General features: G+C 49.5%; 1 protein-coding gene across 1 annotated transcript in view; it reads right to left on the bottom strand.

Moving 5' to 3' along the window:
* Nucleotides 1-12282, bottom strand: part of SLC25A42 (solute carrier family 25 member 42) — a 14789-nt gene extending 2507 nt beyond the window's left edge. Inside the window, exons 1-5 of the mRNA XM_042024492.1 lie at nucleotides 12213-12282; nucleotides 4462-4578; nucleotides 2924-3035; nucleotides 1063-1088; nucleotides 160-326 (exon numbers count right to left, since the gene is read on the bottom strand). Coding sequence (XP_041880426.1) covers nucleotides 160-326; nucleotides 1063-1088; nucleotides 2924-3035; nucleotides 4462-4539 — 383 coding nt within the window. The 5' untranslated portion in view covers nucleotides 4540-4578; nucleotides 12213-12282. The remainder of the gene's footprint in view (nucleotides 1-159; nucleotides 327-1062; nucleotides 1089-2923; nucleotides 3036-4461; nucleotides 4579-12212) is intronic.
* Nucleotides 12283-12301: the final 19 nt, after the last annotated feature.

Below are 12301 nucleotides of genomic sequence, written 5' to 3'. Positions count from 1 at the left end.
TTCCCCTCACAGCTTCCATCTTGGAGCTTCCACCTCAGAGCTTCCCCCTCACAGCTTCCATCTTGGAGCCTCCCCCTCAGAGCTTCCCCCCTCCAGCCTCTGCTCCACCCTCCAGGATCCAAGGATCCCAGCAGCATCCCGAGCCCTGCCGCCTCTTACTTTCCCTGGAATCCGTAGTAATTCCCCAGGATCTGCTTGTACTCCTCGTGGGCGCAGAACTGGATGGCGGCGTAGGGGATCACCCGGACCATGGTGGCGGAATTCCCTCTCCAGAGGCTCCAGAAGCCCTCGTTGAGGTAGGTGTGATAAATCAGCCTGTACGCTTCCTGCAGGGATAAATCAGCCCGTGAGCTTCCTGCGGGGAACAGGGCAAGGGTCAGGCAGGGACACAGGGATAACGGGAATGCAGGGGAAGGAGGTGACCCCACAGCTTAACCTCTCCCAGTCCCCCGTTCCCAGGGAGCTGATGTGGCAATCCCGGATCCTCTGGGGAGGCTCCATCGCATCCATGTTAAAGCCAAAGGCAGGGAGAAGGTTTAGATCCCAGCCTGCCTTGTTTTCCCTCTGAGGGAAGGCACAGTTTGCACAAAACCCCTTCCCAAACCCAAATTCATCTCCTCAGGGCTGGGCAGGAACATTTAGATTGCACACACATGGGCATGGCACATGGGGAAAAGCTGGAATTCACGGGGAAAAACCACTCAGAAAGCCACGAGAGGGATCAGCTCCCAGATTTAATTCCCTATAAAGGCTGGAATGACTCCTGTGTGGTTGGGGGAAGAAAACAAGCACTAGAAATGGTCCCAAAATCACCAGGAAAGGTCCTAAAAACCAAAGCCCTGAGTGATGTCACATTTCTTGTCATGTCACAGGTACAACCTGGAGTTTGAACCCCCCCAATAACCACTGTCCTAATTAATCCTATAATTAACAACACCATTCCCAGTCTTTCCCTCTGTGTTTTCACAGAATGCTGCTGATAAATCCCCAAAAAAGTGAAATAAAGGCCAACAAAAGATTAATCAAACACTTCAGGGCAACAGCAGACAGACATCACCTCACCTTGGCAGAAAATCTTTTTGAAGACACTAAAAAGGAAAAAAAAAAAAAGAACATTAGGGCTTGCAAGACATAAAAATAAATATTTGATCCATGAATCCCTAAATAAACTACACAGGTGTTTTGGCTGAAGGGATAAAAATAGAAGGAAAAGAATGAATGCAAGAAGAAACAGAGATTCTTTATTATAAACGCTTTCCACTGGTAAATGCTCCCATAATTTAGCACAAAAGCCCATTTTTTTTCCCCACTGCCTGTTAGGAAAATTCAGTTTGTGTGGAATAAATGAATAAATAAAAAAAAATTTTAATTAAGGAAAAACATCAAAACTGCACCGTTCACTTATTTTTCAGAGCATTTCCATGCCCAGATCCCAGCCTAATTCCAGAATCCAGCGAGGAGCAGGCGAAGCTCCACGCAAGAGCAGTTCCATCCGAGCAAAACTCAAATGAACTCCCTGTTTTTTTCCTTCCCTTGCATCTATCCAAAGTGACAGCACCTCCTTATCCGTGGAATCCACGAGGCCTCGGGAAGCAGGATTTGTTTGGCAGCTCTGCTTTGCAGCAGGGAAAGGAAAACCCTGCCTGGAAACCTCTAATGAAATGTGGCTCCAATTAAGGGGCTGCTGCAGCTTCCTCCTCGCTCATCTGAGACCTGGGAGCCTCTCGAGTGTATCCAACAATCCCATGCAAATCCATTTTCCCCACTGCTGCTCCTCTGTGCAACTCAACACTTTTATTTGGATTTTTTTTTTTTTTTAAGGAATAAAACCACCGCCGCTGGTTATTGAGGTGGTTTTATTCCTTTAAAAGGTTTTCTCCCTCTGCCACAGCGAAATTTATTGTGGGATGGTTTGGGTTGGGAAAACTCATCCAGTTCCATCCCTCTGCCATGGATATTTTCCACTATCTCAGGCTGCTCCAAGCCCCATTCCCCAGTTTTTAATTCAAGGGATCACTTTGATGATCCAGAGGTGCTTTCCTTCTTCACAAGACAGGGAATAAAACCCTTTAAGACAGCAAGAACCCAAAAAATCCATCAGATCCCAAGAAATTGCTCCAATTGGAACATTTTAATCCCATCCTTTCCAGCCACTTGGATGGGCCAAAGCAAACAGGGATTTTTAGGAATGTGGCCTGTCCAAACTCCAGGCGATTCCCTCGGTCAGCTGCTGGCTCACCCCAGCTCTGTGGCTTCCCTCTCATCCTTGCTCCTGATATTTCCAGCCTGAGATGAACCTGGGTTTGTGTTTTTGGTGGGAAAACCCAAAAATTCTGGTCCAAGTGGCAATCCCAGCGCAGGATTTATTTGGCTCCCTGATCCATATCCCAGCAATTCCAGAGCTCCTTGCTCTGCCCGGAATGAAAATCACGTGAGTGAAAATCAATTCTAAATTAAATGTCAGCCAGGGATTAGATGGAGCCCCATTCAGTTAATCCAGGACGTCACCAGATTTAAAATTCTTGGCTTTCCCCAACGTCCAATGAATTAAAGGCCTGTGCTGCTCCCTTTGGGATAACTGGTGGAGCTGACAGTCCCTGCACTGCAAAAGATCCCAAAATCCCCAAATCCTGCTAAACACATGGAAATTCTCTATTCCAGTCAGAGGAATTTCCTTTCCTGCTACAATTTAGGGGTTCCAGAGGACACACACCCAGGGAGGCAGCAGCTCCAGTGCCTTTTGCCTCCTGATTTTGGGGAGAGTTGACACAATTTGGGCATCCAGCCTTCAGCAGGGAACTCCCACAGCCCAATTCTCTCTTCCCAGTGTCTCCACATCTCCTCACACTCCTGGAAAATGAGCTGGATGAGCAGATCAGAAGCTCAAAGTAAAAACAATTCGGGAAAAGCCCACGGGACTCACCTTGGAACATGATTTTTGTCCTGTCCAGAGGAGCCACTGCAGTTTTAGCCACAGCCCCAGCCAGAGCCCCAGACATCAGGGAGTTCAGCACTTTCTTCTTCTCCTGGTTATCCTGGAAAAAGCATGGGATAAGTGGGACAAAGGCAACCCCACAAGGAATAATATTTCACCTTTGCTGCAGCTTTCACCCCGTGGCCAGGATTTGGGTTAAAATGTTTCACTAGGTTTCTAGCACAGTGAATTCCCGGTTGGATCATGAGGAAAAATTCCAAGAATTCCTCATGCATGTGCTGTTTTCTCCCTATTATTTCTCTTTTTTTCTCCCTCCCCACGGACAGAAGGGAAGTTTCTGGAAGAGAAGCACCCAAGCCCTATTCCCGCATCATTTCCAAGCTCCTGAGGATAAAACCAGGCAGTTTTCCCCCTCTGATGGGTGAAATGGGAGGGATTTTATTCTTGGCATTCCTGCCACAGCTCAGATTTACAAAATCAGCATTTTTCTCCCACAGAGAGCAAATAAATGCCACAAAATCCAACCCCGTGGAGGTTCTGGAGTGAGGACAAGTCCAGGCTTGATGTGTGAACTTTTGACACTTTGTGGACGAGAGGAGTTAACATTTCCCTTGTTTTCAGGTGGTTTCCCAACTCCAAAGTTAATGTTTATGGCCAAAACCCCTGGATCAGCTCAATTCCCCCTCCCAAGCTGTGCCTTGGTGCAAGGGCAGCCAAGCAAAGGTGAACTTCAGCCCCAGATTTAGGCGAAACCAGAGCAAGGTTCGGCATCACCTCCTTTTCCAGAGATTCCAACGAGCCTGGGAGCAGGGAAACATGGATTGGTGGCCCTGGTGCAGCTCTGCCACTTAACCCTGGGCACAGAAGTGCCCTACCTGTCAGCTGGGAATGCCCAACCTCTTCCCAAGGGGATGGGAATGCTTGGATCCGCTCAGAGGGGCACATTCCATGGATTACACAAGCACTGCGGCTTTTAGGGGTCCAGAGCTCAAATCCCAGACTGGTTTGGGTTGGAAGGACTTAAAACTCATCCCATTCCATGGGCAGGGACACCTTCCACCATCCCAGGTTGCTCCAACCTGGCCTGGGACACTTCCAGGGGATGAGGCAGCCACGGCTTCTCTGGGAATTCCATCCCAGCCCCTCCCCACCCTCACAGGGAGGAATTCCTTCCCAATATCCCATCCAACCCTGCCCCCTCTGCCAGTTTGAATCCATTCCCTGTGTCCTGTCCCTCCATCCCTTGTCCAAAGTCTCTCTCCACGTTTCTCGTGGCTCCTTCAGGCACTGCAAGGTCACAATTAGGTCACCCTGGAGCTTTTCCAGGCTGGACAATCCCAACTTTCCCAGGCTTTCCCCACAGCAGAGCTGCTCCATCCCTCTGAGCATCCTGGTGCCTCCTCTGGACTCGCTCCAACAGCTTCACATCCTTCTGGATGCAGAATTCCAGGTGGGATCTCACCTGAGCGGAGCAGAATTCCCTCCCTGGAGCTGCTTTGGATTCCCAGCCCAGCTCCTGCTCTCACCTCTGCCGGAATTCGGGCCGTGACGGGCTCCACATCCCTCTGGAATTCCACTGGACCTTCTCTCACACCATTACCCATACCAGTCACGCTTCCACGGGGGCAGAAGAACTGCAGCTCCTAAATGGAACCCAAAACCAAAGGAAAAAGTGTCAAAAGGTGGAAATATCCAGGTGATAAAGCACAGGGAGGGGGCCATTTTCAGTAGGAAAACCCTCTCCCAATTCCCAGAAAAGGGGCATTTCCAGGATCCTGGTGCCATTTCCTTCCTTTAAGGAGTAAATGTATTTTTTTGGGGGGAGGGGGGAGGTACTTTGGTGCCAGATAAAAACTGTGCCATTCATATCCACGCTTCTCACCCCACAAGGAACTCAGCTGCAATAAAACACCAAAATATCCGTAATTTCCAGGGAAAAGCAGCAGATCCTGCCTTGCCCTTTCCCAAAGAGAATTTTGATGGCTCCTTGGGACTGCTGAGCAACGAGATACTGGAGAAGGAAGGTGAAAATTTAAAACCCTCTGGAAAAGGGGGAAAAAATAGTCCCAGGAGCGAGTCCCCGAAGCCTGCCATGAGCAAGTGGAGGTTATTTTTGGGAAGAGAGGGATCCAGTGCCTCACACGTGCCACAAAGGCCATTCTGGGATTTGATCTGGTGGTTTCAGGACTCCCTTTCCTCCCAGAGTGGTGGAAGGGGGTGGCCTGCACAGGTTTTTCCTGCTCTGAGATGTCCCAAACCCACCCCACGAGACGAAAGGTCAGCCTGACCTTGGCTGCAGCATGTGAATGAAGGAATAATTCTACTTAAACGGAATAATTCACTTTTTTGAGCCTTTTATGCTGCAGCTTTTTCAGCCTGGAAGATTCAGAACTGGAATCGCTGCCGTGAAAACCCCGAGGTGGCACTGGGAGGTGGCCCTGGAGCTGCTCACAAAGGGGCTGTGCAACCACAGAAATCGCTTTTCCAAGCCACAAAGCTGCTCCAACAGCCCCATTTTGGAAGGTTCCTCTCAAGGAACGTGCCCTTAGGAAAAGAGAATTCCTGAATTCGGGCAGCTCTTGCCTCCAGCAGTTCCTTCCCTCCTGCTCCCTCTGATGCCTGTGAAACCTTGGGTACAACATTTCGCTTTACTTGGAAAAAAAAGCCTCATTCCCAGCCTCTTTTCCCCCCTTTTTTTAACAATCTCAGGTACTTTATGCCTGTCAGCACCTTTCAGACTTGCTGACCTATTTTTTTTCCCCTCATAAATTAGTGCCAGCCCTCATTTCCCAGGCCTGGCTTGCAGCAGATTTTGAACACAAAGCGGAGACGGCTCAGCCTTGGCTGAACTCGGGCGTGACCAATTTGGGATGGAGGAGCCTCATCCTCGCTCCAGAGGGGGACAAACACACCTGGGGATCTTTAATCATCACAGAATTCTGGGATGGTTTGGGTTGGGAAGAACTTTTAGGATCATCTCATCCCATCCCACACCTTCCACCATCCTCAGGTTGCTTCAACCCAACCTTGGGCACTTCCAGGGATGGGGAGGCCACAGCTTCTCTGGGAATTCCATCCCAAAGTCCTTCCCAGTATCCCACCTATCCCTGCCCTGTGTCAGTTTGAAGCCATCCCCCCTTGTCCTGGCACTCCAGGCCCTTGGAAATTGCCTCTCTCCATCTTTTTTGTTGCCCCCTTCAGGCCCTCAAGGCCCCAGTTCAGTCACCCCAAAACTTCTCCTCACTTCCCAGAGCTTTGGGAAGACACAAATCCACGGATTCCCAACTCCTGAGAGTGTTTTGGAAACTCAGGGAGGGATAACTCCAGGTTTTCATGGGACAGAACACCTGACATGACCTGAACAGCACCACCAGAAAAGTTCCCTCACGTCAGAGCAAGCGAACAGAAACTCCCACAAGGATCAAGAGCAGAGATGATCCATAATTATTTTGCACTTGAAGAACACAGTTAATTATTTCTAATTACTACCTGCAGTCATTTCCTTCCCTTCTCATTCCCCCTTATCTCACAGGCCTGGAAAAATGCATTGTAAAATTCCCTTTCAGTCAAAGCATGAAGGAAATCACAGGTGGAGATATTATCCCTCCCCTGCCTGGAATAAAGGAATGTAGGTCACAATATCAGATTTATCTCTGCCAAAAATAACCCTCCTTCCCCCCCAAAAATAGAAATTGTGCTAAAGGGCTTGGCAATGCAAAATGCAACTTTCTTTCAAAACATAATTTTGAAAGACTATTGAGAAAGAGAAGCCTGGAAGGAAATTTGTCAAATTAAAGTGATTTTATTAAGGCTGGACTTATTTCTGCATAAAGATGAGATTCATTTACTCCACAATATTCCCTTTTATCCTACCCAGACACATCCCTTTTTTATTTTTAGTGCCCACTGCCCTGAGCCTACAAACACCTGTTTATATGCTCAGTTTTACACATCAAATCTGCCCTGAACATGCTGAGGCTCAAATGTAAAAATAGCATTTATTTATTATTTATATTCCCCTTTGCTCGCCTCAGAGCTGGATTTTATTTTGGACTCGGGCTGGATTCTGATGTCAGGGGGTTATTTTGACCAATAATTCACACTGGAGCCACAGACAACAAAGATTATCTTAAAATTTAGCACAAATTTCAAGTTTGGCCATTAAAAACCAGCCATTATTTTGCATCTCCATCAACCTGACTCGCTTATTAAGTAACCCAGCAAAAGCCATGAGGAGCAGCTGGATATTTGTGTTAAATCCCTGTATTTTGGATCTCTCCCCACACGGTCATTCCTTGTGTTTACAAAGCCAGAAAAAAAACCCAAACCCAAACCCAAGCTGGGGATTAAATGTGTTTTTTTCCTAACCCACTCCTGGGTTATTTTTATAGGAGTTACACAAGTCCCTGACACACATCTGGATCCTGAACTCCTCAGGGTTGCAGAGCAAAGCATTCCCTGAGGAATAAAGAGGGAAAATCGCTGGAAAAGGCGAGTTTGGGAGTTAAGGGTTGATGAGTAACGTGGAACTCGGCCACGGATTAAAGATTATTCCCCAAGATGGGAAAATAGGGAAGCTCCTTCTCTGGCATAGCTGAAATTAATTAAAATCATTAATTGTTCAGCAGAAGGGCCAATGAGTTCCAGGGAGCAGCATCTCAAATAAGAAATAAACACAAATTGGGATGGGAGTAATTAAAAACAAAGCAAAATTAAAAGAACTCAAAATGATGCTGAAGGTTTGGGGGATTATCCAGCAATTCTGTAACTCCAAATTAAATTTTAATGGAAAAGTTTGGCTTCACAACCTGCCTGCAATTCCTCTTTTCTGTATTTTGCCAGCTCTGCTTTCCCAGGGCAGATCATCAGCAAATTCCAGCAGGAAGAAGAGATCCAAAATGCGGGGGAAAGGGCAGAATTGGAGGATTTTTAAGGCCTTTCCAACCCAAACCATTCCAGGATTCCAGGAAAGGAGGCTGGAGCCAGGTGGGGGTCAGGCTCTGCTCCCAGGCCACAAGGGACAGGACAAGAGGGAACAGCCTCAGCTTGTGCCAGGGGAGGTTTAGGTTGGATTTTAGGGAAAATTTCTTCATGGAAAAGGTTGGCAGGGCAGTGGTGGAGTCCCCATTCCTGGAGGGATTTAACAGCAGTGGGGATGTGGCACTTGGTGACATGGACTTGATCCTAAAGGTCTTTTCCCACCTGAAAAAATCATGTTTTTCAGGAATCAGGGATGTTCTGTGGAATTCAGACCTGTCCCAAACCCCTGGGAGTTCTGAAAGAATTCCCATTCTCCTGCCCCCAGCAGGGACAGACAAGCTGCAAAGCAAACAGCCCCTATTTGCTGAGAAATATTTGCTTTTTTCCCTGGACAACACCAGCAGGAATTATGAAAAATAGTTTGGAGGAGCACAGGAACGGCCCAGACAGGGAATGGTAAAGCTGGGACTTGACGCCCACAAAATTCAGTGTATTCAAAGATGAACAGAAGGAATTTAGTCTGAGGAGAGAAGAGATGGAGAGAGAAATGTAAAGGACTTTTTAATTCCGTAACTGGGAATTACAACAAGAAAATTCCACTGACACAGATGTGGATGAAGCCACAATTCCAATTTAACTCGGGTAAAATCCCTTTCACAGCTCCACTCACACTCACCAGCTCCCCTCAGTTCTCCTCCCTCCTTTGCCTGTATGATGCCATTAACGGCGCTGATGAAAATACGGGATGAAATTAGGAAGGAACAAAACCCAGGGAAGCTCCTGCAGGAATTTTCACCCCTCTCCCGGGCAGGCTGAGGTGCCCCAGCAGCCGGGGAAGTTGCTCCTGTTCGGTTCCCTTCAATCATTGCTCAGCTGAGCACTCGAGGCTGACAGCGGGGGAGATGTGCTAAGAGCTGCGATCACTGCAGCCTCGGAGCAAAAGCAGCCTGGAAAATCACTGGAAATCACGGGGAAAAAAAGGGCTGGAATGCTCAGAACGGGATGAACTCTCCCCTTGAGGTCCCTCTCTGCCTTCCAGTTTGATTAGGCTGTTAAAAATCAACCCTGCGGCCCCAGCTCTCCCCAGTCACTTCCACCTCGCTGCGCACAAATCCCACCCCAAAGCATGAGCTGGGAACAGTCCAGGGCTCTTTCTCCCTCCAAGGCCTGGCCAGGAAGTGTTAGGACTATTTGAAGGAATCATTGCCTAAAAGAATCCCTAAATTACAATATCTGGAAGAGTTTAAGTTTTTTATGTGCTCCCTTTGCTGTCGAATACAAATAAAAGCTGTTCCTGCCTCCCTCCCTGATGGAACTCAGGCCCCCCAATAAAACTGAGGCTAAAAATCCCAATTCCTGGCGTGGTTTTAGAGGCTCTGCCCTGAATTAGGGCCACTGGGAAATGGTTAAAGCCCACAGCTCAGCTCCCAGAGGCAGCTGATTATTCCAAGTGCGCTGGAGGGAGCTGGGAAGGAATAGAGGGAATCTTGGCAAGGGAAAACAGAGCTCCATTCTTCAGCTGCTTTGCTGGGAACACCTCAGCTGTGTTGGCCACGGCCACAAACCGAAGACCAGCTCTTATCTGCAAGACAGAAAGCAGCTTTATCTCAGGGAGGGCACAGCTCCTCGAGCAGGGGCCTCTCCACGCGCCAGGGAACAATTCCCGTCCTTCAGAAGGAAAAGCGACCCCAAAACCCCTCCACGAGCTCAAAAGTTGTTTCTCCGAGGAAATATCCTAAAGAAATGGCAATAAAATATTCTAAACTCATGCTTTCCCCATCAGCAGGTCCTGCATGCACTGGCCTGGATGTCACCAAAGCCACACAGGAGGTCCCCAAAGAGACAAATCCCAGCACAGAGGGATTTTTTATTTTTTTTTTTTCCATGGGATTATCTGGAATAGAAGCAGCCCTCAGTCAATACAACTTTGCCAGGAACTACTTCAGCACATAATGAGTAATTACAATAACTGCTCTAAACCTCCCCCCCCCCACCCCCGGCAGTTTAAATTGCCTCTAAAAACAAAAGGAAAAAAGGAAAAGGAAGAATTCAAACCTTCCATGGTGAAGCAGAACAAGCCACAAGTGTGCCAAGGAAGTGCCATTTCCTCAGGGAAATGCTTTCCACCCTGCCTGGAGCCTTGCCCACCCCACTGCTCCCTCTGCATCCATTTTGGTAGGGTTCACAGTTAACCATCGCCTCTGCTTGGCCAGAATGCTGCAGATTTCCACTAAATTTGATTATTTTCTGGTAAGCCAGGCCTTACAGCACCAACACAGCACCCAGAGCTTCATCTCTGACTGTGCAGCAACAAGGAGAAGTGGATTTAAAGCACAACTAAAGCACAGAACTCCTCCGAGCCTCATTTATTTGGCGACCTTGAGGGAGTTGTTTGCATTGCAGTTCACCTTTCCACTCAAGGCTAAACAGAACATCCTTTCCCAAGGATTTCCTTCACCAGGAATCCTTCTGCATCCCCTGGAAAACCCAGGCAGCACTGCAGAGTGAAGAATTGGTATCATTTTCACACAGAAAAGGGACAAACCCAAATGAATCTTCCTCCAAGTAGCAGCAAAGTGACTCAAAACCAAATTATTCCTGGTTCTTGAGGTTTTTTTTTTTCCTAATAGCAAACCTGTCTGACCTGTACCAAGCCCATCACTCAGGGCTGTGGTTTGAGTTTTCAGCAACCTCCTGAAGGCAAGTTTGACACACCAAACACACCTGGAACCTGTGCAAGGCAGGGCAGAGGCTGCAGGTCAAGCAAAGTGAAATTCTTGCAGCTCCCGGGGTTGCCAAGGGCCCAAATTCCCTTGTCTGGAGCAGCCACCGGGGCCAGAGGACTCCTGCCAAAATCCAACACCCAGGACAGCCCCAGTCGCCCCCTTTCCTCAGCATCTGTGGTCCTAAACAATCATTTGGACTTGCAGGGGGACACAAAAATAAACGTTGAGTATCCAGAGCTCTGTAAAGATGCTCAGAGGGGCCTGGAATCCAGCCCTGGTGTTTCACCCACTCAGTGCCACGATTATTTTTAAATTCCTTCACCCACAAGTTGTTGGTGTGATTAAACCAACCCTCACTGCAGCCTCTCCTTTCTCAGCTGTTTTTTCTCCTCTGCTCCAACCTGGAGTCGCTTAAAACCCAGGATGTTTCCAAAACACTCCAAAATCCACCTAAACCACAGAAAAACACGGGAAGAGCAGCCAAACCTCCACACACAGCACTAAATGTGATGTAGGAGAACCCAAAGCAAAGCGACAGCAGCTTCCAAACCCACTCCAAATCATCAGCCAGCAGGGAAAAAACACCATCAACACACACAAACACAACCCTGACGCCTCCAGCCTCGAGGGGAGCCCAGGTTTAAGGTCAGCAGCACCGACTGCTCGGCTGGAACAGCCAGTTCCATGTTCACACACGGCAGGGAAGGTGGAACAGCCTTTATTGACCCTGCACAGGCATTTCCAGCAGTTTCCATCTGTCTTTTCACATTATAACTCAAAGCCAAGCCAAGAGGCTCCTTCCATTCCCACCTTTGAGGGCAAAGCAGGGAGTTCACCCCTGCTCTGCAAGTTTTTGCTTCTGCTGAGGTGGGAGAGGCAGGAGACACAGAGAGATCTGTGTTCAACACCTTCTGTGCCCCCTGGGATCTGTCCCTCAGCACAAAAACACCACTCTGCCTTATTTTCAGCTTCTCACCGATTGGAACAAACAAGACAAAAATCACATCTCGCGTTAGGAGCCGCACATTTGGATCGGGAAGGGAGCAGGAGCCTGACGCGCCCGGCACAGCCACCGGGAGACACCGGGGTTGGCAGGGCAGGAAAGGGGGCAGTGGGACAGGCTGGAAAGGTGGCAGGGTAGGGTCAGAGGGGGGTGGCAAGGTGAGAGCAGGGCAGGCAGGAAAAATGGGGTAAACAGGGGCTGGAAAGGCAGGGAAAACAGGCAGAGAACACAAGGAAAGAGGGGAAACAGGTAAGGAAAGCAGACAGGGAAGAAGGCAGCGCAGGCAGGGAAGAAGGCAGCGCAGGCAGGGAGCGCAGCCCGCAGCCTCCCGCACCCAGCCCGGGCAGTGCGGGCCGGGCCTCCCGCGCGGTGCCGCAGCCCGCGGCGAGCGCGGCCAAGGCCGGCGCCGCTCCCCCGCAGCTCAGCCAGGCCCCCGGCGGGTCCCGCCGCTGCACCGAACTCCCGGGCTAACCGGACCGACCGCGACACGCGGGCGGCCGCGTCAGAGCCCCGCGGACCGGGCCGGGCCGGCACGGGGTGACCCCACGGGAGGCCGCGGCAATGTCACCTGGCGCCTCACGCCGCCACAGCGACGCAACGCCGCCCGGGCCTCGCCACGGCGATGGAGCCGCGTCAGCGCCCGCGGCGGGGCCGGTC

Source organism: Corvus kubaryi, unplaced genomic scaffold, assembly GCF_017639235.1.
Source record: "Corvus kubaryi isolate FWS band 111438036 unplaced genomic scaffold, C.kubaryi_AGA036_p1.0 37262, whole genome shotgun sequence".
Lineage (NCBI taxonomy): Eukaryota > Metazoa > Chordata > Aves > Passeriformes > Corvidae > Corvus > Corvus kubaryi.
This window is presented reverse-complemented; position numbering and strand designations above follow the sequence as displayed.